The sequence below is a fragment of the Meriones unguiculatus genome, chromosome 1 (assembly GCF_030254825.1).
Source record: "Meriones unguiculatus strain TT.TT164.6M chromosome 1, Bangor_MerUng_6.1, whole genome shotgun sequence".
Taxonomy (NCBI): domain Eukaryota; kingdom Metazoa; phylum Chordata; class Mammalia; order Rodentia; family Muridae; genus Meriones; species Meriones unguiculatus.
This window is the reverse complement of record NC_083349.1, coordinates 195,787,108-195,812,654: the sequence shown is the minus strand read 5'-3', so window position 1 is coordinate 195,812,654 and position 25,547 is coordinate 195,787,108. Positions and strand designations below refer to the sequence as shown.

Sequence of the window (25,547 nt, the reverse complement as noted above, 5' to 3'; positions counted from 1 at the left end):
CTGCCTTTTACAGCTGTGAACCAGCTGTTCAAACACATACTCCTGTAATGCTTTTTTCTTTAAATATGCTTTACGCTCTAATACTTACACACATTTTCTGGGTCTTTCTAGTGACTTCATGTCTGTGTGCATATCTGAGGATGAGTGTGGGAGAGTATGCGTGAGTGTGAGTGTGTGAGAACATAGGTGTGTCCTTGAGTGCTGCAGTCCGGGAGCTGCTGGGCCTGGCGTCAGGGCAGGACCTGCCTAGAAGAACAGCCGCCCTCGCCCTGCGGTCTTCCGTTGTGTCTGAGTTGCAGGCGTGGAGCAGCTCGCTCTCTAGATCTCAGATCTGAAGGGTGGCGCAGTGATCACGGTAACAGCTTCCCTATCCACACAAACACAGTTTAGGCTCAACTTTGTTGAAGACAGCCTTCAGTTCAGTGTGAGGCACCACCCATTCTTTCAACTGAGAACTGGTAGACCAACCCCAGAGGGCTACTTGAGAGACAGACCTGAGGGGACTTACACTAAGAGGAGGTGCAGAGTGCTTGTTAGCTGACATTTTCATATACCCTTCGTGTTGATGATAATGTTACTTTAAAATTACCAGCAATAAGAAGCAAACCGTGGGCTCTGCAGTCTAGCTGGAGACAGTGAATAAAAATACAGGTAGAACCCACCTATCGTGAAATGAAGGCATCTCACTTTTCTTTGATTCTTGGCATGCGGTTTGCATTTTTTAGTGTATCTATCTGATTAGTTATGCACATCAGGTCATAATAGTTCTTGAGTGGCAGATGACCTTTTACACAACTATTAAGAATAGGATGAGAAAGTTTAGCGACAGGATGGACACAATGGGTGAGCAAGCAGGCTCCCTGCTCTCCTGAGAGCACAGGGAGTAGAAGTGACACCTGAGCAGGGTCTTGTGGGAGCCCATGCCTAGCACGCCAGTCCTCACTGAGAGCCTGAGAGTGGGAGGAGGGAGCAGAGCCTCGCCTATCTAGGTCAGTTTTTATCAGCAGAAAGTTATTTTTTGTTTTTGTTTTTGTTTTTTAATAATTAGACTTTGTTCTATCATCTCATCCAGAGTATTGCTTACAAAGTAATCTCATTTTTTCTGAATCAGTTTTTTGAGAAATAAGTTACATGAAATAAAATATACTCATTTAAAGACTAGTCTAATGAATTTTTATAGTGTTTCTGCCCTATAACCATAACTATAGTTAGTCACTTAAGAGAGAAGCCTAGATATTCAGCATTCTCTATCACATCCAAGTGATTACAAATCCCTGCCAATTCACAATCTTTTCATAGATCCTCTGCTCTCTATTCTCTAAACGACTACCATAGTTTTTATTACGCTAGGCCCTAACAACTTTTCACCTCCTACTGCAATCTAATTTACAGCTAACTTTCCACTCTCACCCTTTTCCTCCCTGTATTCACTACACAGCGTTACTACATGGTGATTCTTCTCAGCTACAGCTCTGGTCACCTCACCACCACCACCGCACTGCCTCCATTACCCAACTCCTCCATCTCCTCCCATCACGTCATTTTTAAAACCCTCTGAGGACTCCTCAGTCACTGGTTTGGGGGAAGGGCATCAAGGCAGAGTGGCAGCTGCTTATTCAAATCTACTAATACTTGAAGCCATTATTAGATTAGATTTTCAAACTCCCGTTTTCTCCTCTTTAAAATGCTTCCTGTAATTATCCTGCCGTGTCTCAAATGCCTTGACACACATCAGTTTATGAATTCATCTTATAGATCGATAAATGACAGCTAGGAGCTGAAACAATCTCAGGATGTTTTTACTTTGAATCTGATCAAAACATGAAGAACTGTCTGACTGTGGCAATAAAGGAGGAGGAGAGTGACTGTCATATGGCTGTCTATCGTAGCATGTCTATTGTAGCATCTCATTTATCTTCATGAGAGGTGTAATGTCAACATAAATCCTGAAACAGCACTCTTCAGCATAAGTGTATGAGTTGAGTGTTGATGACCTCTCGTTCATTAAGCATTTTCCTGGAGTACTATTTATGAAGTGATTATTCCCATCTTCAAAAAAAAAATCTTAAAATCTCAGTGTGTGGTTTTCTAGATATCATAAGATGTTTTCTACATCTCACATGTAAGGGCCAATACCCAGACTCTTGGCGTAATACCGAAGGACAGAGCTTGAAGAGTCACACTAGCCTGTTAAGTTCTGTTTCGTACAGTTAAGTGAAGTTGACCATGAAACTGAGATTCCATGAACCACAAGTTCATTGCCTGTGGGGAGTCCTCTGATTTTATTCACAGTGCTTGATGAGGGAGACAGGGATGTACTTGACAGCATCGTGACCACACAGGAAGTTTCTGTCTCAGTTAGAACCTAATTATTTCAGTCTAGGTACTGGAGTAGATAGAAAGTCCAATTAAGCTGAGGAATATTCTTCTCTTACATCCTCATGGCAGGGGGGAGTGGGGGCGGCGTCTTGACCAGCACAGGCAGGATCCATGGCAGTACACAGGGGCCTGCACATTCGTAAGTGGGCTGGTGCTGGGAGTGTGACTCGGTTTACAGTTTATAGCTGACAGGGGCAGCCCTGCCATAGGTTGGCTCTTCAGTGTGTCTGGGGGAGTGTGGACTGATACATATTTTGGAGTCTAATAGTTGAGGACAGTCATCTACCTGTGATTATATACAATGTCACATTTTCATGGGGAGGAAGACCATACTTCATGTTCTTGTCAGTGACACATGTCATTCATAGAGTGAACTCTGACCTGTTTAGACTCATTGCAAAGCTGTGTTACAGAGACTTGCTCTGAAGGCCCAGCACTTAAGGCCCGGGGCAGTGGTGAAAGAGTAGACACATTTATCAATGGGCCCGAGCACACGCCTGGAAATAGCCACAGATACAACCAGATGAATGTCAACAAAACATAGACAGTTCATCAATGTGGGAAAATGTGAATTTAGATCTTTCAGTAAATTAACTCCAAATGGGTTGTAAGCCTGAATGTAAAACTCTCAAAACTATAAATTGTAGAAGAAAACCCAGACATCCTTCAGAAACCAAACAGAATTCAAAGAAAGAAAAAAAAAGAAAGAAATTATTAAGTTATCTCTCATTAAAAACGAACCCCACTGCTCTGTGAAAGGCACTGTTAAGAATGAAGAGGGGCCAGGAAGCTGGCTTCACGGTAAAGGCCTGTGAGAGCCGGAGCTGATCCCTGGAACCCACATGGTAGAAGGGGAAAACTGGCTCTTACAAGTTTTCCCCTGACATTCACATGTGTGTCATGACATGTTTACATCACACATACACTACATAAGTAAATATAATTTTAAAAGAAACAGATAGTAAATACTTGCAAATATTTTAAATTGTAAAGTTTAACAGTAAGAAAACAAAGACTCCACTTAAAATAAGCAAAGGCTCTGAAAACACCATGAATTTACACAACAGGCAACTGTGCATGTGAGAAATGTTCAAATCGCTTGTCACTGGGGAGCTGCAGAGTAAAAGAGGCCACACAACTGTTCACCCAGCAGTGGGGAACTTCCAGAGACACCAGTGAGTGCCAAATGCTGGCGGGGACGGGGAGCTGATAGCGCTGGAGGAGTTTCTCACACAGCCAGATGACCATCCTCTGTGTAACCAGGCAGCTGTGTGACCTGGATCCAGCTGAGGTTAAAACATGTCCACACAGACAGCTGTGGACAAGGATTTACAGCAGCTTCACCAGCTGTCAACCGAGACACCTCCTGTAGTTGAGTGAAGAAAGTGATAAGCTCATGCGATGGAATATTGCTCAGTCACTACGAAGCCATGAGAAGACACGGGTGGATTGCCAAATGAAAGAGCAGATCATAGTACGTGATTCCAGCCACCCAGCATTCTGGAAATTGCAGAACTCCGAGAGTAAAAGATCAGTGCTTACCAGGAATTTGGGGGATCGGGTAAAGCACAGGGGAGTTTCTTAAGAAAATTATTCCCTATAGTACTTGAGTTGTAAACACATGCCTCTGTGCATTTGTCACAGTCATGGTGTGTTAGAGCCATACAGAGTGACCCTCAAGGTGTGCAGCATTTAAACACTGATAAGTTCTGACTGCATTGTAAATGTTTGAGGTGACCCCAGCTACGGAGGGACACGGCGGCCACCATAACACTTAAGCACAGCCATGTGATCAATAATTTTTGGGCGCGTTTAAAATTTTTAGTGCCCTATACATATGGTTCCTCTCTGCTGGAGCGGGGCATTCCAGACAGGGAGAGGGGAGGACGTGTGGATAATGGATGAGATTCGGAGGCGTCAGTGTGAACTTGTGTAAGTTGATGTAGTCACAGCTGGCTATACGGAGACATGCTAAGGCATGTGCATGCACATGCGCCCGGGGCAGTGTACACACGTGTCCTCTCTAGCAGACAGGCCTAAAGAAGCAGCGTCACAGTAGCAAGAAGCTACATTTCCCTTCCACCTTTTTGGCGGATCCTAACGTAAGGGACTGTCGTGTTGAGAAAGGCTGTTTCAGGAACGGGGCAAGGAATATGTGAGTTTCTAGAGTCTTGTAGTGCCAGACATTAAGGGAGCACTAAACATATTTTCACACATACTCACACGCGTATTTAACTAACAGTGTAGATAGAGGGGCGGAGAGGATGTATCTTCTCCGTTTTCCTGTACATCTAACTTAGTATTTTAAAGGATCTATTGAATGTGCTGTGCATGGTGGCACGTGCTGTCATGCCTGCACTTAGAGGCAGAGGATCATTGTACCAAGGCCTGCCTAGTGTACCTAGAAAGTAAGTTCTAGGCCAGCCAATAGTACGACTATCTCAAAACACCAAAACTAAAACAAAATCTCATTTAAAAAAACAAAAACAAAACAAAAAAAACCTGGAAGTATTGGCTGGTTGTGGTGGCACATACCTGCAATTCCAGCACTCAGGGAGGCAGAGGCAAGTGGATCTCTGTGAGTTCAAGGCCAGCCTGGTCTACAAAGTCCAGGACAGCCAGAGATTGTTGCATAGGGAAACCCTGTCTGGAAAAAGGAAAACAAAAAACTGGAAGTATTATTTAAAAAGCCTGAGAATAATGCAGTGCCTCTCTTCTGCAGCTTTGACAGTGTTTCCTGCCTTGCTGAGTCAACTTCCCTCTCGGACATCACCTTTGATGGCAACCCAATAGCTCAAGAGTCATGGTACAAACACACGGTCCTGCAGAATATGATGCAGCTGCGCCAGCTAGACATGAAGAGAATCACGGTGAGCACCCTTCTGTGCACCCACTGAGGGTGCCTCCACCTGCTCCTGTTCCTGCTCCCCCTGGTCCTCCTCCTGCTCCCCTGTGGTCCTCCTCCTCCTCCTCCCCTGTGGTCCTCCACATACCTCCTGTTCCCCTGTGGTCCTCCTTCTGCTCCCCTGTGGTCCTGCTCCCCTGTGGTCTTCCTCCTGCTCCCCTGTGGTCCTCCTCCTGCTCCCCTGAGCGTGGCTTCCCACGTACCCTCTCTACTGCCTTGAGTGTGGCCTCTGTGTACCTTGCTGTTTCCTTGAGTGTGGCTTAGGAAATTTGGGTTCCAGTTGCATGAGTGCTTGTTAATTTTAACTAATTAGGAAACTATGGGTTATTGTAATTATATACTTTATAATTTTAAGTACAGAATTTTTTTTAAACCATCATCCCCATATCCAGTTCCATCAAATAAGGCCTTAAAATCTCTAGGCTTCTATTTAAATCAAACTCTACATATTTTAAATTCTTGCCCAGTATTTAGCTAATAATTTATTTTGAAATAACAAAAGAGAATATCATAAGCGACAGTGCCATGCTGGAACCAGAGAGCAGTTTGACAGCAGGCTTCACCACTCCTTAGCAGCTTACCCAGTCTCTTTCAGTCTCCTTTTCCTTCCAGTAAATCACAATCCTAAGTACCCCAGACAAAGCACTGCGGGAGAATAAAAGTATAAAATCCTGTGTGAGGCTCCTAGGAGATCTGTGTAGTTCTGTGGCTGCTGTTACTGCTGTTGATGAAGATGTTGTATTTCTGGTTTGTGTCTATGACAGTGAGACATTTTGATGTGGCCTCTGCTCTAAGGGAGTCTGCATATGACTCTCTAGTGTTCCGTGTACATCAGCATGGCACTGGCTCCCAGAAGTTCTGTAGTAATGAGACCCACCTGCCTCTCTGTCATGATACCCTACAGTTATTTGAGTATTTGTTTTCTCAGAAAATAACCAAGGTAACTTCAGGATGGTCATCTCTGTCTGTAGTGAGGATTTTGGTTTCTTTTAAAAAACACAGAAATACTAATGGGAATGTTTTTGTTTTATTCCCAGGTGTGGAGTTATAGGGCTTCCTCACAGCAGCTGACTGTGATTTGCCTCGTGCTCTAGCAAGGGCGTGGTTTTGGCAGCTGCTGATAGTTTCTGCACATGTGTGACATTTGGAATTCTGGGAACTTTTCAGAGCACATATAAATGCTAGGGTCCAGAGAGGTGGGGTTGTTTTATTGGCTGTTGGTGGTTGGTTGCTGTTTGTCAAGGAGACGTTCAAAATGAGAAGAGAAGAAATTAAATATCCTGGTGGTGAAGATAAAACTTGCTCCAAGGAACTTGATGCCTCTAATCAGCAGGAAGTAGTCTAAGGATAACTTTGCCCTCTCTCCCCTCTATCTAGTGTTAGGGGGTTGAAAGGGAAGAAATAAAGGGGCGGGGAAGGGTAGAAGTGAGATTCTGCAGCTCGGTTCATTCAGTTTCCTCATGACTTACTCTTTGAATGTCAGCTTCTCGATTTGCCATTTCCATCGACCATTTAGTGACACTGTGGGCATCTGGAGTGGTAAATAGCTAAACATGTAGATGAACAAGCACCATGAGTTTTGGGCTTTTCTTATTCTCTTCTTTCATGATGGAGAAACAGTTCTTTGTCCTGTTTACTCAGATAATTTGCTGTTGGTAGTGATTTGTATTATGGGCTACTCTTTTCTCATATCCATGCTTTTCTGAATTTTGCATCCTGGATACTCATCTCCTGCAATGGGGCCAACACCTTACTGCAATGCAGCTGACATCTCACTGCAATACGGCGAACACCTCAGGATGCTTTCTCTAAAAAACATTTTTCTTTTCCCTAGGAAGAAGAAAGACGTGTGGCATCTGTTGTAGCCAAAAAAGAGGAGGAGAAGAAGAGGGAGAGTCACAAGCAGTCCTTGCTGAAGGTACTGCCCACAGTGTGGCCTCCACTGTGCACAGACACACCCCCACACTGGCCAGGAGCATGGCTTTCAAAACTCAGTTTGTGTTTTTGTAGCAAACACTCCTGAGGTTACTGTGGGGGATAGACCTGAGCTTAGGGAGTGCAAAAGTGCTGCCTAATACAAGGTGTGCAAGATGGATTGTAAAAGAAGGGATGTGGCGTCAACATAAAGGGAATTGGCATTGCTCGTGCTAGTGAGGCTTTTGTGCATTGCCTGGCATTCGTGTGCCACTTTGGAAAGCTCCATGGTTGACCACCGCGCTTATAGATATGCTTTCACGGGCTCTGCTTTGAGTTTTTAATAGCAGCTTTTAAAACCCACAATGTTTCTCCATTAGTTCTCTTGATACAGAAATGCTGAAAATCTTGAGGAATTCAGAAATGGAAATTTGTTTTAAAGTAGTTCTAGGCAATCTAAGCATATTTGATACCAACTTTCCTGAGTAGTGACTTCTCTTAAAAAACTTGATGTTATCATCACAAAGTTTGATAAAAACAAGTTAGAATGGCTAGCTCTTAGCTGTGTCACACTGGGTTCTAAATTAGCTGTCATCCTGAGAGTACTTTCCACCCTTAGGTAAGTGACATGAAAAATTCAAAGTGACCAGAAGAGACACAGCCATGTGTCCTTAGTTCCCCAAAGTGGCGGCTGTGTTCTGTGGCTTGGTAGGGGTCCTGGCTGCACAAGGGCATACTTTTGTCAGAACTGTTCTACACTATGAACAGTTTCTATGATGGTGCACGCCTGTAATCCCAGCACCTGGGAGGCAGAAGCAGGAAGAGCTCTGTGAGTTTGAGACCAGCGATCTACCGAGTGAGCTCTAGGACAACCAAGGCTACACAAAGAAACCCTGTCTCAAAAAAAAAAAAAAAAGAAAAAAGAAAAAGCTTCCTAAATTAGCATCCAAACCTGTCCCCAGCACCTTGCATATCAAGACTACAGATCTGAAAGTCACTCCAGCTAATGTGCTGACTGTCCATGATTGTTCCCTGCAGTTACCTCTGACCTCCAGACTCCTCCCCAGCTCTTGTGGTTATCTCCTATCCCGTTATTCAGTGGGCCTTAGCCCGCTCCTGACAGACTCTTCTTTACTCATTACCTAACAGGATTTTAATTTTCTTATGTTGGACTACCCCTAAGAGTTGATAAAAAATACATTTTAAATAATTTTGTCTATAAAAATGTAGCTACAGTGGTATATTTAAAAATGTATAGGAGCAAGATTAGCCATTGACAGGTCACACTGTGGCCAAACCTTTCCAGATTGCTCATGCAGGGGAGTGGCCTTCCCTGTCACACTGCTGCTGCTGTCCAGCCCTATGTGAGTGAGTTATTACATGATCCCAAACATGCATGTACATTCACAGTGAAGACTGTGGAGCCCTCCTGTGTGATAGACCCAGAGCATGGCAAGAAGGACAAACATGGAAATTGTTGATGAGTTAGCTAGAAGTCTGGCAGCCTACCAGTGTGAGGAGAGCCTGGCACTAGGCTGTCCTTCCTGTCCAACTGAAAGTCTACCTCAGTACTGGCCCCCACTCCCCAATTCAGCTGATTTTTTCCATAAGTATTTGGGGAAATATGCCACAAATTTTAGTGAGCATTCAAGGAGTATTTGGAAAGCTTTAGTGGCAAGTTTAGAACACAGCAGATTGGTGAAGTCTTGGAGTTCTGATTGATTATGAAGATTGTTTAGCTTTTTGGTTTTGGTAAGAGAAGTATTGGTATCAGCAGGCCCAGATCTGGCCCCTGAGTGGGGAAGCTTCAGAACAGAGCTTCCGCACCTCTAAAGCTGTGCCCCGCAGTGGCATGTACTGACCATGGAGGTGAGGGAAGCCAGGTGGGAAGGAGCCCAGGTGTGTGAGGCCTGTTTCTTCAGCAGCATCCATATTCCTTTCACATTCCGCCTTTGAGATGAAGCAAAGTGATCGCTGTGACAGACACTGACGAGGTCCTGCCTGGAAAGTGAAGAATAGACTCAAATGGAGAAAATGGACTTCGCCCCCACGTATTTACCACTTCTGCATTCACCTGCAACTTGCAGCCTCCTAAGTGATTACAGGCACAGCTGGCTGTCAGAGCTCTCTCAGGCACCCTTTTGGTCTTGCAGAGCCATGATCCAGCTCCTTTTTTTTCTTGCTCCATAGGCATCTTGAGCCCTCCTGTGCTCCCTGCCAACCAGGCATGCCCACGTGACCTCAGAATAGACTCGTGACTTACTGTACTCTTGTCCTTATCTAGACTCCAACAAAATCACCTATTCAGGCCGTCTTGTACCAAGCAGCTTTTAACAGCCTAAGGAAAGGAGGCTCCACTTTGGGCATGAGAAAGTGTTTGCATTTTCAAAGAACATCTTTCACACATTTATTAATATACCACGCAGTGGGAAGATATACTATGACTTTTTAAACAGTTATATCTGTCTCATTATGATTTTTTTTTTGCCAGCTAAGAAGCCAAATGTTTGGAGCCAATGGTCTTGCTACTAGGTAGAAATAACTACATTGTTTAGATTAGGGCTTGGGTTGGCATAGCCATCAGCAAATAACTGAAATTGAAGTCCATACAGTAAGTTTTGTTTAATTTTGTTTTTAATTCTAGATTAGGGAAATAGTGTTTTAGTAGAATAGCAGGATTCTAATTGCTGTGTACAAGAATGAATGGTACACACAAAATGTCAGTCATTTCAGAGATACACGCAGAGGGTTTTCAGTGCTCTAAACTGCACAGAAATTTGAAAGAATAAACTGCAGAGCAAAGAACTTGGGCCTAGAAAATTTCTAAACCTAGAAATAGAGTTTTGAAAAGGCTACTTTGCAGCCAGTCCTGAAGATAAAACAGGATCAGATGAATGGGGAGGAGGTCCCCCCCATCAGTGGACTTGGAAAGGGGCACGGTGGAGATGAGGGAGGGAGGGTGGGATTGGGAGGGAATGAGGGAGCAGGTTACAGCTGGGATACAAAGTTAATAAAATGTAACTGATAAGAAAAAAATAAAATAAAAAAAAAACCTTTATGAAACCCATATATAGTTTGACTATGACTATATATGTCTTATGTACTTTAAAAAAAAAAAAAGAAAAGAAAAGCTTGCTTTCATTTATACAGGGGCTGAGGCAGTGGGAAAGAAGCCTCCTAACCCTATAATCCCCTTTCTGGGAAGGGGTCGTTCATGGGCAAATTTTGAATGAAAGAGAAAAATGCTCTTTTCAGCATTCTGCTCTAACTGACCTCTAGCAATGTAAAATGGTAACTTTGAGGCCAGCAAGGCAACTCGGCCAGTAAAGGTTTGGCCATCAATCTTGACAGCCTGAGTTTAGCACCAAGAAATCACACACACACACACACACACACACACACTACAAAATGTAATAAAAATAAGAGCTGCAGACATGGCTGCACTGCAGAGACACTGGTTCAGTTCCCAGCCCTGACATGGCAGTTCAGAACTGTCTGTAGCTCCACTTCAGGGGACCTGACACCCTCTTCTGGCCTCCATGGACGCTGCACCCACGTGGTGCAAACAAAACACCCACACACATGAAATCAATAAAATAATGAAGTATTACTTTTTGATAATGGTGATAGTACCAGAATAGGAATCCTTCACCCAGTCACTCTAAGCTGGAACTCCACAGAATAGACATGTTAATGGAACACGGCTTCTTCAGGCTTACATCTCCTTTTCTCAGCGGGCTTCTATGAGACAGCTGGTTTTCAGTGTTCTCCGTGTGTGAGCAGTACTGGAGCTTGTTAGAGGGGCAGACTCCTGAGCCCTCCAAGTACTCCGTCAGAGTAGCCAGCTTCAGCATCCGTTTTTAAACCCCCCAGGTTAGTTGAGGCACCCTAAACTTGAGAACCACTGCCTGAGGCATCCATTGGTGTAATTAACTCATCTTTCCTTTCTTCTAGAATAATAGTAGTTATCAAGAAAAAAAAATTACTAAATAGAGCTTCTTCTAGTAGCCTACGTAATATTTCTTTCATCCTTATACGTAGGGCTGGAGAGATGGCTCAGCAGCTAAACCTCTGGCTGTCTTGCAGAGGACCTGAGTTTGGTCCCCAGCACCATGTTTGGGGGTTCATAATCACTTTAAGTCCGGTTCCAAGGGAACTGATGCTCTCTTCTGGACTCCCTGGACAACCCCTGCCCACATGAACATTAATAAAAAAATAAATATTTTTAAAGCAAGATATACCATGAAATATGAAACACAAATAAATCCCTGTTTTTTTTTTTCTCTCTCCCTTATCATTGAGTAAAAGATGAAGGTGGTTTTTTTTCCTTGCTTTGTTTAAGGATAGAAGCATATAACTTTGCCAAGTCAGAGTTTCAGTTAGTGAAATAAATCTATAACCCACTGTTCGGAGCAGGAAGTATTCATCTTATAGACAGTTTTCCATGCAGGCTGACATTGCTACTGAGATTTGAACACAGGGTGAACACAGGCTTATGGGCTTGCTTTAGAAGTTGTGTTGGTTGTTTACCTGCAAGGAGTCGTCTTTGGAAATTACCGAAAGCTGGTGCTTCTCTCTTCCAAATAAGCACTGTATAACTGTTGTTCCATTGACTTTCCATAGGAAAAGAAAAGGCTAACGATTAACAATGTTGCTCGGAAGTGGGACTTGCAGCAACGAGCAGCCAGTACTGACGCCACTCAAGACAGAAAGGACGCCGCATCTCCTCCTCAGGAACCCTGTCAGATTGACGGAAGCACCATCTCCGAATTTCCAGAGGAAACAGGGTATGCAGGGGCACGCTATCTTGCTCCTGGCATTTCTAGAGTTGAATTTAGAATGGACATGGGAGGCCATTTCACACATAATTAGTTTTGAGGAATAATTTTCTTAAAAACGTAAAAGGTGAAAGTAAAAAGTCAAGAGAGAAGTGTGAATCTGGCTGTACCATTGCCCTGCTGGAATAGCCCTCCCGCGTTTGTTATTTTTGTAGGGGAGAAGTGTAGGTGACTGAGTGCAGCCTGTGGGGCCGTTTGTCCATGCGTACAGCCTTCTAGACCCCTTGGCTCAAGGGAGCATCTGCCAGCTCCCTTCCTCCTCCGTGCACCTCCCTTTCCAGCCTTTTCTGTCTTAGGCCTTTTGGGGAGTGTGTTGCTTGCTGCATCTGCTATGCTATACTCGTGTGACAGCTACAGGCACCTTCAAATATTTCTGACAGCCAGGCCTGGTGCCAAAGTCCCAACGATGTGGGATGCTGATGCCAGCGGGTCACAAGTTCAAGGCCAGCCTGAGCTTTAGAGTAAGTTTAAGACTAGCCCGGGCAACTTATTGAGTCTTTGTCTCAGAATTAAAGAAAAGTAAATGATAGGAGGTTGGGGTGTGGGATGTGGGAGAGCGCTTGCTAGCATACACGAAGCCAGTTCCGATCCTCAGCAGTGAACACGCTTTGGACAAATGCCACCCCAAGGCTGCCTTAGACCCAGGAAGCTTCTAGTCAAGCTCAACAAGGGCAGACCTCCGAAGGGTCAAAGCCAGACACAGGAAAACATCGCCACAGTTTTGGGGACTGTGGTCTGTCCTGTGGCCCCTGGGTGCCTGCAGCCTGCCCCAGGAATATGGCTGCCACCTTCAGGACCAGCAACAAGCTGTGGCAGGAAGAACATCAACGGGATGGAGGATGCCAGCCCGTCTCCCTGAAATTTGGCAGACCATTTGCTGTTGTTCGTTGAGTGTTCTTCTGGTTGTGGTCACTTTTAGATGTCAGAATTCCGAGAACCCTGAACTGCTTGCTCTTCCTGGTGTGCTGCTTTGTGGAAGACTGGAGTCAGCAATCTAGCTTCTACTCTACATGCTTCCTCCCTCTAGGACTCCAGTGAGAGTGTCTACACCGCTGCATTGCATGATCAAGAACATTTACATCTGTTCTGCAAGCCTAAGGCTTCTCAGCAGATAGCACTAAAACCTTGAAAACCATTTGGTGGAGCTGAAGTGTCTATAGGACATGTGGTTTTAGATTTCAGAGTTGAGGTATGTACTCGGATGCCTTCTGCTCCCCTGGTCACTCAGAAGAGCCCAACATAAAATTCAGACACCCTCTTTGCATCATACCTCAAAATCTGCTCAACCCTTCCCACATTGTGGTCTGCTTCATACCTGAGCCATTCTCCTCTTACACAAATTGTTTTAATCTGGAATTTCATGTTGCACCCTGCTTTTAAAGCTGAAAGAAATGCACCTGTTCTGTAGTCAAAAGTTTCTCTTCTGTGTCTTCAATAGAGCTGCACTGAGTCTGCTCTCTCCATGACCAACCCAGACTCGTCCTGTCCTTTGTACTTTATTGTTCTATCATGTCATTAGTAGACTGTGACTTTTTTTCTGGTATTTTATTTTGTTCTCATATTCTCTCTATTTCTCATATTTCTTTTCATCCTTTCAGCTTCTTAAGTGGTAAAATGATAGGAGGTTGGGGTGTGGGTAAAATTCCTCAGCTGTCGCTCTGGTAATTTTTTTCTTATTCTCTACTGTTCAGCTTGGGAAGCTTGTACGTGTCGGAGACTTTACATGCCATGTGTAGACAAGGCCACCAGAATGTCTACCTTTTCCTTTATGGCTTGCCCATTTAGATGTTGCATAAGAAAGAAAAGATAAAAATCTTGTCCCCATTTTTTAATGAATGTTTGGAGTTTGGTCTTCATTGCACCTCAGATTGGTTTGTGTGATGGAGGTTAGCACTGATTTTTCATTTCCTTCTCTGAGAACAACCGCTTACGCTAATGTTGAATTCAGAATGCTCTTTCCTTTCCCTGTTGGGATCTATTTGAATGTTTTCTTAACAGTGGGAATAGGTGGGATTTTCTTTCTTCCTCACTGAGTGCTGGGAACTAACCCAAGGCACCACTGTTCTCCGTGAGAGCTCTTCCCCTGAGTTCAGTCCCCGAGCCCAGTCCTTCAGAACTTCAGCTACTCCTGTGTCGTCTCCCTTCTCACTGCCACACTATTCGTCCCTGCCCCTCTAAAAGCTCTCTTAGCAGAGTGCCTGCCATCTTTATTCTTATTCCCACTGCAGAGTCAAGGCAATGGTTTGTTCCCTTGGCAGCACTGGACAGTGGTCACTCTCCAGCCTCCTGAAGCTTGCTGAATGCCCTGCAATCGGCAGTCCTTCCACATCTAGTCACGGGACTTTATCCCTGCCCAGTCATTCTGCATTTACATTTCTGAATGACGCCTTGGAGGGAAAAGATTTAGACATGTGTGCGCATTCCTATCTGCTGTTTCCCGAGAGTACAGGGTAAAGCATTTTAAATGTTGGAGATTGTATTCCTACATTCTTTGTAAATAAACTAACACTTGCCTGTGTGAGCCTTCTTCCTAAAGGCGGAAAGCCAGTCTAGAGAACCACAAAGTCTTTTCTTTAGTGTTCCAATTTGTGTTTAAGTACTACAGGAGTTTTCCACTTTAAACCATCATTGATAGTCCTGAGTATTTCATAATGCTAAAAAGAAGATAAGTCATTCTTGTGTACAGTGTCCATGGACTTAAACCTATGAGCACATAACTAAATGCATAGGAACAAGTGTCCATGAAAACATCATGGCTATAGAAAGGAAAGACGTTCTTTAACACTTTGCTAGATTCCATTAATGATTTTACTGTTCCCTGAACGTGGGACAGATCTACAGTGAACGATGCAGAGAACTTTTGCCCAGCAGGAATGGCAAAATACTAGGTGTAATGTTTCCTTTGCTTACATTGGATGCATGCAGTGAAACCAGTTTATTTTTGGTCATTTCCTGTCTATGAACACTGGCGTTTTAGCCAACACTACTATAATAAAATATAATGCATAAAATGAATTTCCACACACATGGATGTTGTAATAGAAAATTCATAAAATGAGTTTTTTTAGAAATCGGTACCACTTACTTGGCGGGAAAAGAGTCTTCTGAAAGACTTGAAGTATTTCTGTTCTTGCCTGTTATACAAAGCCTAAAGGCAAAAAAGAAGAAAAAATGTATACAGGCCTCTGGAGTAGTACCTTTTTGTTGACATGTACACTGAGGTGAGGTTCACAGTCAGCCTAGCATTTAAAAATTTGACACTTTAATGCATCAAGTCAACCCCCATCTTTCCTTAGGTTCTTCCAGTACTTGGGAAGACACAGAACATTTACTAGTTGTCTTAGAGAGAACTGGTTGATACATGGTATTTGGACTTGAAATTAACTACTAAAGAGCTTGAACATAATTCCCATTGGCCATCTATTTCCTGCCGTCCCTTAATTTTGAATTGGAGAACATAAGTAGTGAGGTCCTGGCTTGATGTGAAATCAAGTATGAGGCCACAGAAGAGAGCACTCACTGCCTTCCTCCGGTGCAGGCTCAGGCTAAATGCAGAGAGGAAGCTGGCTGGACCCAGCATCCACTGACCACTAGAGGCTGAACTCATACCTAATTCTTCCTTCCTCCCTCATTTTTCATGGCCAATTAACCATGAAGTCCCTCTTTTATCTTCTCTTAAACACCTGGTGATATGCTCTTGTTCACTGATAATGATCTCTAAATGTATTGAGCTAAACACAAAATGAGGCTTTATGCCTTCATTATTTCTAGTCTTCCTAGCACCCTTGAAAACACAATTCTAGGATTACCATTTGTAGAAAAGGAAGCTTGAACTCAGAAATCCTGAAGCTTCTTGGGAGAGTGGCAGATTTGGAGGCGTAGCCAAGGGCTGCCTGGTTTTCTTGGCCATGCCAGCTCTCCTCTACTTGACCCTGTCTTTCTGTAATGTCCTCGTGTGAGCTGCTTGACATTGTGTTGATCTTCTTATTAGTCGTTAATCTCCCTGCATCCAGCCTCTTTCTCCCAAATCCTTCACAAAGTGCATACACTAACTGGTCTGCAGTGGGTCCTTCAAGGCAGGGGATGCATGCTCTGCGTGTGTGTATGTATTCCAGCACCAGTATTCACATGTGTGGCTCTTTGGAGTTAGTTACAAAAGGTTTTAATTGTGTAGTCTCATTCGCTGTCTCTGTCTCTCTCTCCATTTCTCTGTCATATCTGTGTGTATTGCTGGAGCTTGAACCAAGGGCTGTTAATGTTATTTTTATAAAACTGTGTTTGTTTCTCATTTTCTCTCTTAACCCAGCCACTACACAAATAATTGAGACTCTTTTATATTTGTTTAATAACAACCTCACAGCACAAGAACTGAGCAGTTCTTACTCTGTTCTTAACTCTCTTAGCTAATTGGTTTACTCCCAGCGAGCATCCCAGGGATTCTTGCACTTTGTGGCTTTTCTTGCTGAGCTCTCTCTCCTGGTCCCTCCTGGACATCTCCCTGTGGCTGAATCCCCTACTTTCTCTTCTCTAACTCCTTCTCCCATGGCTGGGAGGAAGTCTAGCCCTATTCTTTCCCCTGCTCAGCAATTAGCTGTAAGCTGCTTTATTGGCATTTCAGGAGACAATTGGGGAACCGTGTTTACACATTTCCACAGGAAATTCTCAGAAAGAGGATTGCAACCAGATGTGGGGGAGGGGAAAAGGTACGGAAAGCAGCATTTGAACGACACAATAACCTGTTCTCCACAGTGCCTTAGATATAATGGTGCTGCACTTCCGAAACTAAATCCCAAGTTTAAAATTGTCTTCTGTTCTTCATTCCTGTGGGATGACATCTGACTTTTCAGCTCCCTCCCACCCCCCACCCCGCTACCACTCTCCTGTCTCTCCACCTTAGTGTGTCTTCAGTTCCAGTCATTGAAATTGAGCTTTCACTACTGCTACAGATGGTCAGGCTTCTGTCCTTTCCTTGTTCCTCTTGCCCCTTGTTTGCTCCTGATAAAACAGTGTACCAGCTCCTCAAGAGAGTCAGTTCAAAGGCTGCTTCTTTCTGAGACCCAGCTTCTCCTTGTAAAGGAGTTTGTTATTCTTTCTTCTGTCCCATGACAGAAGGTGGAAATGCTTGTTCTGTGACAAGCACATTAAACTTAATGTATATTTTATCTTCTTTTTCTTTCCCTATCTAGATTGGAAAATCTTTGAGGGCAGGTATACCTTGCTTTCTTTTTATATCTCTGAGGCCTAGCATAGGACCTCCCAAACATCATAAGCTCTCTGTAAGACCCTACTGATAAATTCAATGACATAGTGAGGTCTTTCTGTTTGAGAAATTTCAGGTTGCTTGCTTGATAGGATTTCAGCAGCTGTATTTGGGAAATTATAGCTCCATAATTTGGCTTTACAAGAAATAGTCTTGATATACGTATGTGTCTGTGTGCACACTTGCGCAGGCTCTTCTAACTGTCCACATCAATACATACGTTGATCACCTGTGCCAGCAGACTTCGCACTGAGCTTTGCACACAGCAGCTGTCAGGAGATGTTTGCTGAGTGAATAAATGAGCTAATATGCGCATGTCTAAAGATATGAACGTGTTGACTACTCACACAAGGAAACCAGGAAGGATACTCTCCCACATATAAACATTGTTTAAAGCTTTCTGCGCCGTTTTTATGGAAACCAAACGTGCTGTTAGAGAAGCAAATTAATAAGCAGTGGCCCGAGTTTGAGGCTGACCACAGCAGCCTCTTCATGAGCTGGCTCATCCTCCCATGACCTGGCTAGCAGCTCTTCTGTTTCTGATCTCTACAGCCCAGCACCCATTTGTCTCATTGTATGAGGTCTGCAGCAGCTGGGACTCCTTTTGGCTCTGCTTTCTGATAGTGTTATGGCATCCTACCTGTAGGCTTATTTACTTTTTTGCTCCTTTTCCCAGCAGTTTGCATTCCAAAAATGTGCATAATATAGTCACCTTATGATAATACTTTTTACTTTAGAATTTATGTTAATCTTTTAATCACAGAGCAGAAAAAAAAGCCACTCCTAAATATCTGATATGGAATAAGATGGCTGCCCAGTGGGCTTACCCGTCATTTTGGTATTTAGCTAATTCTCCACTATGTTGGCATTAAAACTAAATGTTTCCCATCTGTGGTGTCTATAAGGCATCCCACATCAATTGGCATTATTTCCTTTCACTGTCTTTCACTGCATGTCTGTGTCACGTGGCCAGCCTTGTGAACTCTGCTCCTGTGTCCATGTCACTCATTCTGCCTGTTTGCCCAAACCATAGCTATGGTTGGAACATTCTTTGAAGATTTAACAGATTGCCCCCAAAGTCTCCTCAGTTTATTGATCCAAGCAATATTTACTGAGCTGGACATTGCTGATACTGCTGTGGTCCACTCAGCAGATGCTTGGGAGGGACCGCGGCCAGTGAGCAGGGTTGCAGCGAGCGAGCGCTGACCGCTGGCCTCTACCCTGTCAACGGCAACCGTGCCGCTCTGCCTGCCTCGCTCTGTTTTTCAAAGCACGGTAGATGGAAAAAGTTTGCATTCTGTGCTGTGATCAGCTTTGGCCTTCTGAGACCGTCTAAGGCTCATCTGCCCTGCTACTTATAGGTGTTGGATCAGTGTTGTCGTAAGCCTTTGATAGAAGTTAGGATGTGAAATAACTGTATAGTTTCTGAGCTGCACATTCACTTTGAGAACACAAATGCCGTTAGCTAACTTCTTAATGAATAGACAGATGTGTTAACAGTTCACTGGCACCTCTGGAATACATCCAATAAGCCAATGGGATAATAGTTGGTCAGACTTACCATCCGACATCAGCATTTGAACTCACTGAAGATCCTTCTTAATTTGTACACTGTGAAAGCCCGTTAGTGGACCTGAGAGTCTCCAGATGTGAAAACATATGGTCTTCTAGCTTTATGAGCTCACTATGTAGAAGAGGAAACAAACTTGCCAACATAGAATTGTAATTCGTCTGAGTCATGAAGCCCTGGACGAGTGTGCAAGTCCCAGCTAGCTGTACTGGGAGCAGCAGAGCACAGTGGGAAGCCACAGAGCGAGAGGCAAGTGCTGCCCAGGTTTTGAGCTGGAGCAGAATGATATGTTATTCTTCTGTTTAAAAAGCAGAGATTCTGAATTGGGTCAAGGGGCTTCGTTGGCTCTCTGCTTGCCATTCAGGTTGGGTCTCATAGGCAGCACGGCTCCCACCTGGGAACAACAGAACCGGCCTATCAGTAGAGTATCCAGTTCGACAGCATGCGTAGCATAATTGGTTTTTATCACTCTTGTTTCAGTTTCAGCAGGAAGACCTGGTTGATTCGTATTGATTACAACTGAACAATACTCTCACGGTTTTTAAGGCATCTGACCATTCAAAAGTAGAGTCAGCATTGTTTACTTAACTTGGTAACTAAGATAGAAACTAGCTTAAAGTTATCTACTTTACAAACATTTTATATTGTATTTTATAAATAATATTTTATGATTCTTTGGAAATATATTGTTAAATGTATTTTTCTAGCTAGATAGCTTTATAAATCAGGAAAATGTATTTATATTGATATATAAATATCTCAATGACATGTTTAAAGTATATGAAATTATATTTCATTAATATGATGAGGAATTTGGACTTGGAGGTGGTTTCTATAAATTTTCCAATACTCAGCTAAGATACATGATGGGATGTTAACCTTTCAGATAGTCTAATAATTTCGTCTGAGTACACATGTGACATGAAGGCAAGAGGGAGTCTCTGAGGGAGGAAGGGGAGCAGCAGGAGCGAGGTGAGCTGGGAAGAGGCAGGGGCGGAGGCTCAGCAACAGTGATTAGGAAATGGACATCCTAAGCCTGCTACTTTGCAATCTACTTTCTTAAATCGGATAAAGATCAGTGTAGGATGCTCTGGGTTAACTATGGAAGGGAAGTGGTGAGCATAAAGCTGTGGAACACTTCCGCACGCCGTCCTGGCCTGCCTCTTCCTGTGCTGCTCGAGACTCACACAGAGACTTTTGCAGGTCCCTAGATCCAGGGCTCAGCAGCGGCTTGCAAGGCCTGTCAGTCACAGACACACACCTGGTGGAGGTCGAGGGGGACACTCTCTCGCTGTACGGCTCAGGGGCGCTGGAATGCCTGGATCGGAACTGGAGTGTGCAAACAGCCGGCATGGTCACCACCGTCTCATTCACATTCATCGAGTTTGATGAAATTGTCCAAGTGCTTCCCAAACTGAAGATGAAGTTTCCAAATTCTCTGGTAAGCACTTTCCTTTGGAAGTATATTTGAATTGTCCTTCATGTGTGTTCAAGCCAAAGCCTACTTCAGCTTTGGTTTCTGCAGTTTACTTTGTGTTGATTTTGTGGTGCTGGAATTTAAATTAGTTCCATAAATGGCCTTGCAGGTTTGTGTTAATATTAGAAATTATGTCTCTAAAAACAGTCCTTTATGAAATAGAAAAGACCAAAGGAATTTTTTTTTGCAATTTAAATGTTTTATTTTTTCATAAGTGACCTTGGTCATTGTGTCTTATCACAGCAACAAATGTAACTAAGACACAACTGAATATAAAATAGGATAGATAGTATAATGCGTTTGAAATTAAAGAAGATTGGGATATTGGCATTAAAAAGATTAAGAATGAGGACAGTGGATGAAGAAGAGTGGGATTAGTTAGTGTGTTAAGCAAAACTAAAGATACACGGGAAAGCCTTATAAAAACCCAATTATTTCTTTTTTTTTACTTTCTTTTTTTTTAAATTCTTTATTAATTACACTTTATTCACTTTGTATCCCCCCTGTGGTTCCCTCTCTCCTCCCGTCCCAATCCTTCTTTTCTCACCCCTCTGCACGTATGCCCCTCCCCAAGTCCACTGATAAGGAAGGTCTTCTTTTCCTTCCTTCTGATATTATTCTATCAGATCTCATCAGGAGTGGCTGCATTGTCTTCCTCTGTGGCCTGGTAACGCTGCTTCCCCCTCGGGGGGTGGTGATTAAAGAGCAGGCCAATCAGTTCATGTCAGAGACAGTCCCTGTTCCTATTACTACGGAACCCACTTGGACACTGAACTACCATGGGCTACATCTGTGCAGGAGTCCTAGGTTATCTCCATGCATGGTCCTCAGTTGGAGTATCAGTCTCAGGAAAGACCCCTCAAATTTTTTGGCTCTGTTGTTCTCCTTGTGGAGTTCCTGTCCTCTCCAGATCTTACTGTTTCCCACTTCTTTTATAAGATTCCCTGCACTCTGCCCAAAGGTTGGCCATAAATCTCAGCATCTGCTTTGATAGTTTGCAGGGCAGAGCCTTTTAGAGGTCCTCTGTGGCAGGCTCCTGACTTGTTCCCTCTTTTCTCCTTCTTCTGATGTCCTTCCTCTTTGCCTTTCTGGAGAAGAATTGAACATGTTAGCAAGAGTCCTCCCTCTTGATTAGTTTCTTTAGGTGTACAGATTTTAGTAGGTTTATGCTATATTATATGTCTATATGAGTGTGTATATACTGTGTGTGTCTTTCTACTTCTGGGATAGCTCACTCAGATGATCTTTTCCAGATCCCACCATTTACCTGCAAATTTCATGATAAGATCCAGCTATACCACTCCTAGGCATATACCCAAAAGAGGCTCAAGTACATAATAAGGACATTAGTTCAACCATGTTGGTAGCAGCTTTATTTGTAATAGCCAGAACCTGGCAACAACCCAGATGCCCCTCAACTGAGGAATGGATACAGAAATTGTGGTACATCTACACAATGGAATGATACTAAGCAATAAAAAAACAAGGAAATCATGAAATTTGCAAATAAATGGTGGGAACTGGAAAAGATCATCCTGAGTGAGCTATCCCAGAAGCAGAAAGACCAAAGGAATTTAATGCACATTATCAATCTCAATCTATAAAGAAGGCCACACAGCCCTATAGCGTGCATTCAGCCTTGAAGCCGGTGTGGCTGGGATGTGTATGTTTGTTACATGATCTGGCAGCTCCTGCACCACTGAGAACACTGCGGTGCTGCGCGGAAGGCAGCCTCCCTGCTTTTGCAGACTGCACTGGTGGCTGATAGGCACTGGCGGACAGTGGCTTGACACTGTTTCCTCGGGAGCTCTTCCTACAGTGTTTCTCTATTTACCCTTTACGGTACATGTCTGTCTTCTTCATCAACCGAAAGATGATAAGTAGTAGTGGAGGCAGGTATTTAGGAAGGACATGCAAATTTGCACATAGACCATTTTGCTTTAGCATTTCTATTTTAGTAGTTTGATTCTCCTTGGCCAGTTTAAGTAACCAGCATGGTTTTCAGAAAGCTGCAGTATTATTGGCAATGCTGGTTTTCAGGACCAGGGTGAGTCCTGTACTTAGAAATTTCTGGAATGTTCCAGTCTTTCCTTTACACAGTAATGTCAGTATAGAATGTGTAGAATCTGCAAAGCTTGGAAGATTCTGAATTATTACATAGTGTTAAGGAATCGTGGTTGCTGATAGATAAGGATGTCCTTTGCAGAAGGAATCACCCAAAACTCCTGAGTTTTGAGCTGCCATCAATGACTGATGAATTGAGCACATTGAAGTTAAGTGAGCATAGAGCATTCGTTAGATTTAATGTAACTGAAAACATTATTTCTAAGCCTAAAGCTTACAGGGTTCCGGGGGAAAGGGCCTGTGGTTAGCGTCGGTGTGTAAGGCAGCCGAGCCAGCGCAGAGACTTGCCTGCGGTTTGTCGTTGCAGCACCTGAAGTTTAAGGAGACCAACCTTGTAATGCTGCAGCAGTTCAACGCCCTCGCACAGCTCCGCCGGGTTGACCAGTTGACAATTGATCCTCAGGGAAACCCAGTGGTCAGCTTCACACTCTGGAAGTACTACGTGTTATTTAGGCTCAGCCACTTCGGCATGCAGAAAATAAATGGAACAGAGGTAAGAAAAAGCAAAGCAGACTGCAGAATGATCTCCCACTTGATGGAGCCCCTGATAGCACACACAGTGGGGATCTAACTGTTAAAACTGCTAAGAAACACTGCTTCTTTTTTCAATTTTATTGTTTTACAATTTATTCATTATCTATCCCTATTGAAGTCCCCTCCCTCAACTCCTCCTAGTCCCATCCTCCCTCCCACTTCCTTTCCTATTCCCTTCCTGTAGTCCACTGAAAGGGGAGTTCTTCAACTCTGACATCTGCCCATTGCTTGTCAAGTCTCATCAGAACTGCCTGGATCCTCTTCCTCTTCTGTGGCCTGGCAAGGCCGCATCTCCAGGGTCAAGTGATCGAAGAGCAGTCAACCAAGTAGTTGATGACAGAGACAGCCCAGCTCCACCCAGCAGGGGCTCGATTGAAGCCAATGCTGGGCAGAGCACGGGGCGTGTTATGGAAGAAGAAGGGGTGAGAAGGATATGGAGGAGACAGGAGCCCCACACAGCTAAAAATTCTCAGCCCAGGGGTCCTGCAGAGACTGATGCACCAACCAAGGACAATGCATGCAGAAGACCTAGACCTCCTGCTCAGATGTAGCCCATGGGCAGCTCAGTCTCCAAGTAAGGGGAGCAGAAACACTGTTTCTTAAAAATAAAATCTCAGCATTCAAAATATTAGAAAGAAAAAAAAAAACATATAGAGGCCATGCCTGTGCACATCCACATACAACAATACCCCCACAAACATACACGCGTGTACGCGCACACGCGCATGCGCACACACACACACACACACGTCTATGTGGACAGGGTGTGAAGCACTAAGCAGATTTTTTTCTTGGTGAATAGTAGCTACGTGTTGTTTTTAAGCATTCAGAGAAGAGAAACTTTTTTAAAAAATGACATTAAGAAAATCTGACTTGTGCAGGTAAGGCAACCTTTCTAAAGTGCTCTGCAGACTGTGGCACATGAGAACATGGGCGTCACACCCGTGTCCACTCCTAAAGGAGGGAAGGAATAATGTGGCGAGAACAAGCCTAAGCACACGTCTGCACTGATCCATCCATAACTGGCCATGGCTGCTGTGGCATGAGGTAGAAGAACTCAGGTCCGAGCCGAGTAACTGGAACATTATTACGGGAAAGCTATTTTTAGATGGAGTTTTTCCTGAATTTGTCATAAGGCTAATCTCCTAGCTACTCAAAGACTGTGTTCTCTTTAAATATTAACTTGGGGAAAGTGGAAACTATGCTTTTATCACGATTGAGGCTAAATAGTCTTGCAACAGGAAGCTTCTTTAAACTGATGCTAGTCTCTGGGTGCCTCTTGAAGTTCAGAAGGTCCCCTCGTAGAAGGTGAACTATGCAGTCAGCTTCACTGGGTAATACTGCTTTACGACTCCGACACCACAGCTACCTCTAGGTGCAAATTACAAAAATCCAACATGGTGCTGGCAGCCTGGAGATCTGTGGGTCAGGGTCAAAAGTGACCATACTATGCAGCAACCATGGCAGGCCCAAGACTGTAGTGTCAGCCTTCAGTTAAAGTGCTAGGGAAGGCTAAAACATTGGGATAAAGTTTCCCATCTAGTTGTCAGGAGTCTGTACTCAGTCTCATGTGCCCTTCAGTTCTGCATCAGGCAGAGCTCGTAGCTCTGGTAAGGCCAAGTAATTAACGGAGGGTTTCAAAGTAATTCTGGACTAGAAATACAAAGGTTCTTCGGACTGAGTGAAGGATTCTTCCTCTTTGGCCTAATTGGGTGTGTGATTAGCTGTACAGAGTAATTCCCTCAGATGTGGGATTGTACTAAGAGAACTGCTGAAATAAGAAAGCATATTGTACAGAGAATTAACAGAACCAATGCAACACTTTAGTTTAACTTTTAGAAAATGCCAGTGTCAGGGATATTCAACATTCTATTAAAATACCTGAAAGAAATGCCTTCACACATGGCCTTGTCATTTTATATCATTCGCTATGTTTATACTTCCCTTTCTGTAACATAGTAGAGGTAGAACTGAGGGTGAGTGCCAAGAAGATGGAGCAGTGTCCTGTACCGGCCACTAGGTGACTGTGTTGGATCAGCAACTTGCTGTCAGCTAAAGGAAGGCTTTGAGGAGCAGCAGCCCTAACCTTGAAGGTCCAGGATAGAGAGCTCTACACGACCGATGTATATATGGTGTGAATTAACTACAGGTGTGAACTATGGGGTTTCCTCAGAAGACTCTTCTGTAATGTATTGTCACAAACACACATACTTGCTTTTCCAACACCAGAGGGCTGAGACAGAAGGTTGGCTGTGAGACCCTGTCTCCTGGGGCCCAAGGGCATGGGGCACTGCAGAAATGGCTCCATCTGAAAAGTGCCTGCTGTACAAGTGTGAGAACCAGGGTAGATCTTCCACACCCATGTAAAAGCTAGGCTGGCAGCACATATGTGTGACCCTAGAGCTGGGTAGGATAGAGAAAGGTAGCTTCCAGGGGCTCGCCAGCCTGTCTACTGTATCCGCAAGACTCAGGTCAAAGGAGGACCGCCTCATAGGCAGCAGGTAGAGAGTGCCACGGGAGACACTTGACAGCAGCCTCTGTCCTCT

At 43.9% G+C, this 25,547-nt stretch overlaps 1 protein-coding gene across 7 annotated transcripts in view; it reads left to right on the top strand.

Annotated features, from left to right (window-relative positions):
• Positions 1-25,547, top strand: part of Lrrc49 (leucine rich repeat containing 49) — a 97,475-nt gene that overhangs the window by 58,274 nt on the left and 13,654 nt on the right. For all 7 annotated transcript variants that reach the window (XM_021641543.2, XM_021641544.2, XM_021641545.2 and 4 more), the window contains 5 exons: positions 5,102-5,249; positions 7,119-7,202; positions 11,822-11,985; positions 20,070-20,307; positions 22,775-22,960. In XM_021641543.2, the coding sequence (XP_021497218.1) occupies positions 5,102-5,249; positions 7,119-7,202; positions 11,822-11,985; positions 20,070-20,307; positions 22,775-22,960 (820 nt within the window). The remainder of the gene's footprint in view (positions 1-5,101; positions 5,250-7,118; positions 7,203-11,821; positions 11,986-20,069; positions 20,308-22,774; positions 22,961-25,547) is intronic.